The sequence below is a fragment of the Dipodomys ordii genome, unplaced genomic scaffold (assembly GCF_000151885.1).
Source record: "Dipodomys ordii isolate 6190 unplaced genomic scaffold, Dord_2.0 Scaffold18, whole genome shotgun sequence".
Classification (NCBI taxonomy): Eukaryota; Metazoa; Chordata; class Mammalia; order Rodentia; family Heteromyidae; genus Dipodomys; species Dipodomys ordii.
Window position 1 is genome coordinate 12,788,350 of NW_012267234.1, and position 3,460 is coordinate 12,791,809.

Genomic DNA, 3,460 nt, shown 5'->3' on the forward strand with positions numbered 1-3,460 from the left:
GCCACACGGCCCCTCAGCCCAAGGACGGGCCAGAGGGCTCTGGCCAGGGGAGGCCAACGCCAGGGCGTGCTCTGCGCGGTGTCTGCGATCGTGTGCAGGGGTGGCAGCTCTGCTGAGAGGAGGCGCAGGCATCCAGGAGCCTGGGTCACCCCCCCCCCATGGCCCAGTGAGGAGCAGGAACAAGGCCAGGCGCACACCGGGGACCGCAGGCCCTGCATGGCTGACCGCTGCTCTCCAGCCCGGGTCTCACCCCAATCACCGCCCTGAAGCCCACTGAGCCGCTGAGGGCGGAGCCTCGGCGGCCCCACCCCGGCCTCGCCTCTCTCAGGACCTCAGGAGGTCGCTCTCCTCTTCAACTTTTATTAGAGGCAGGATGGGAAATCCTCCAGGAAAGCAGCTCCCCGGGCTTCTCTCAGGTGCGCAGGCGCCAGCCGCTCACGGCCAGCTGTGGGTTCCCAGGCTCTCCTGTGTGTGTGTGTGGGGGGGTGACAGGGTGGGTCTCCTGGCAATGGTGGAACTGAGGGAGGAATTTGCAGTTGTCAGATGCAGGCCAACTCCTCCATGCATGGTGGCCGATGAGTTGTTTCTAGCACAGTTGTCACTGTCAGAAAGGTGTGCAAACTCGGGCCGCTCACTTTCTCTGATCTGTTTATTTCTCTCTTCTCTTTTTGTTCCAGTCCTGGGATTTGAACTCAGGAATGAATTGGACACTATGCTTACACTGTTTTTTTTTTTGTAGAGATTACACTGTTTTTTGTTGTTGTTGTAGTTTGATCTGGTTCATGGCTAGTGCTCTACCACTTGAGCCACAATTCCACTTCTGGCTTTTTAGTAGTTAAATTGGAGATAAAAGTCCCATAGATTTCATGATTTCCATGATCCTCAGATCTCAGCCTCCTAGGTAGCTTGGATTACAGGTGTGAGCTACCGGTGCCTGCACCATGAGACTCTTATCTCCAATTAACCACTAAAAAACAGGAAGTGGCACTGTGGCTCAAGTGGTAGACCGCTAGCCTTGAGCTGAAGAGCTGAGGGACAGTGCCTAGGCCCAGAGCTCAAGCCCCATGACTGACCCAAAACAAAACAAACAAAATGGAGGGGGTGGGTGGGAAAAGAGAGAAAGAAAACAAGGAGAATGAAAAGGCAACTTTTCAAACAGCCGAGGCCTCTCTGGAGGAGATGAAGAGGCAATGCAAGCAATGGCGTCTCAGGTCCCTTCAGAGACCCCTGTGGCCCTGGAAAAGTCCAGTCCCTGGGCAGCAGCCAGGGTGAGGAGGGGGCTGAGTGAGGAGCAGCCCATAGAGCCTATAGGGGAAGGGAACTAGCTTAGTACGGGAACACTTGGCCCTTTGAACTTTGCCCACAGCTCAGATGGCTAGAGCACACCTTGAGTGTGTTCAGCCTACCCGGGCAGCAGGCTGTAGCTCACAGCTATGGGTCAGAGCTGCTGTTCAGCCGCGTCGTGGCCCTGAGCGCTTGGCCTGGAGCTCAGCCGTGGATGGCAGCTGTGTCCATCCCAGGCTCCCGTGCTGCCCTGCCTGGCACACGCTGCCCACTGGACACGCGCCCAGAAAAGGGCTTCTCCATTCAAGGTCTCAGATAACAGCGGGCGCCATGGTATATAGCAGGAGCCCGGCAGGTAACACGCAGCTGTGTGGTGGCGACACCATGCTGGGCCCCTGGCTCCTGGGCTGCTGGGCTGTCTTGGGCGCTGCCTTCGCTGGGCAGGAAGGTTGGTTCCCTCACCCCGTTCTGCGCTCCGTGTAGCTGTGAGCGAGAGCGAGTCCCTGTCCTCTTCCCCCTCACTGGCCTCATGGCTGCAGGGGGCGTTGGGAGAAAGACACAGGTCCCAGCTCCCCCTGCTCCCCAGACCCCCTGAGACCCTGGCAGCCGGACCCTCTGCATCGCTGCGCAGCCGGTCTGTGTCTCTGTGGAGGAGGCGGTGATGCGGCCGTGCGGGGCACAGGGACAGACTGAAGGGGCAGTGGCGGCTCGGCCCCCTCAGCCCTGCCTGCCCAAGCCTGACGGTTTTTTTTTTTTTTTTTTTCTGTTGTTGGTCCTGGAACTCCGGCATGGGCACTGTGTGTAAGCTTTTTTGCTCAAGGTTAACACTCCACCACATGAGCAACTACTCCACTTCTGGAGTTTTTAGTTTTTGGTGGTTAATTGGAGATTAAAGTCTCAAGGACTGTCTCCTCAGGCTGGCTTTGAACCATGGTCCTCAGAGCTCTGCTTCCTGAGTAGCTAGGACTAGAAAAAGCCACTAGAAAATTGTCCTTTCTTGGGGCTTGAAGCCTGGGCCTAGGTGCTGTCCCTGAGCTCTTCAAGAAAAGTGCTCTACCACTTAAGACACAGCACCACTTCCTGTTTTCTGGTGGTTTATTGGAGATAAGAGTCTCATTGACTTTCCTGCCCAAGCTGGCTTCAAACCCCGATCCTCAGATCTCAGCCTCCCGAGGAGCTAGGATTACAGGCGTGAGCCACTGGTGCCCGGTGAAGCTTGTCCTTTTAAAACTCTATTTATTCAGTGCTTCCTCTGTCCCAGGAATGGAGCAAGCACTTGGTCGATCATTCGTCGCAGCCCTCACAGTGGCGCCCCCAGGGTGCTGATGGGGAAACTGAGATTCTGAGCTGTGTGATTAAGCTAGGCAGCCTTGGGACCCTGCTGACCGCCGCACCTCCTCCTGTTGGGTTTTCGTTGGAAGGAGAGCTGAGTGGGGCGCAAGGATCTGAGCCTCCCACCGGGGGCCTGCGCCCACCACGCTGAGCTGTGGGATTCTGGTTTGTGGGGGAGGGGAGAGTCAGGCTGGCTTTTCAGAGAGGGAAAGGGAGGAGCCAGCTGAGGTCCCCCAAGGGTGAGAGGAGACAAGAGGTGGGAGGTGAGATGTGGCGGGGTCTCAGTGCCCACTTTTGACTGTCACCTCCTGGCTCCCCCAGGCTGCGGGATCCCCGCCATCCCTCCTGAGGTCAGTGGGCTGTCCAGGGTGGTCGGTGGGGAGGACGCTGTCCCTGGCTCCTGGCCCTGGATGGTGTACATTCAGGTGAGAGTGGATTCTGGGCACAGGGGGCAGCGTGGGGTGCTGTCCCGGTGGGAATTGTGATGGTCCCCTTTTACTTCTCCAGTACAAAGATGGCATCTACTTCTGCGGTGGCGCCCTGATCAGTGAGGAATGGGTGGTCACTGCTGCCCACTGTATGGTCACGTGAGTCCTGGGCAGCCTGGGGCTTCACAGGGTTGAAGGGAGAAGGCCGCTCTCCCGTCTCACCCCTACCTGTCTCCATGTGTAGGACAGCTGACAAGGTGGTGGCAGGGGAGTTTAATCTGGATTCTGATGAGGAGGATGTCCAGGTCTTGGACATTGCAAAGGTAGCCGGGCCTGCTGGACGGACCCCCAGGGAAGGAGTTGGTCCCCAGAAGATCGCAGAGCCTGGGCTCCTCCTTGGGTCTCACTTGGGACTC

The 3,460-nt window shown here is 57.7% G+C and overlaps 1 protein-coding gene across 4 annotated transcripts in view; it reads left to right on the top strand.

The window, feature by feature from the left end:
- Positions 1–3,460, top strand: part of LOC105983093 (chymotrypsinogen B-like) — a 20,628-nt gene that overhangs the window by 9,995 nt on the left and 7,173 nt on the right. Inside the window, exons 1-3 of one of the 4 annotated variants that reach the window (XM_013012851.1) lie at positions 1,663–1,732; positions 2,938–3,041; positions 3,124–3,203. The exons of 1 other annotated variant lie outside the window; for it this stretch is intronic. In XM_013012851.1, coding sequence (XP_012868305.1) covers positions 1,669–1,732; positions 2,938–3,041; positions 3,124–3,203 — 248 coding nt within the window. In that variant the 5' untranslated portion in view covers positions 1,663–1,668. Of the gene's footprint in view, positions 1–1,662; positions 1,733–2,937; positions 3,042–3,123; positions 3,204–3,460 lie in introns of those variants that run through there. 2 more of the 4 variants (XM_013012852.1, XM_013012850.1) reach the window with 2 other exon arrangements.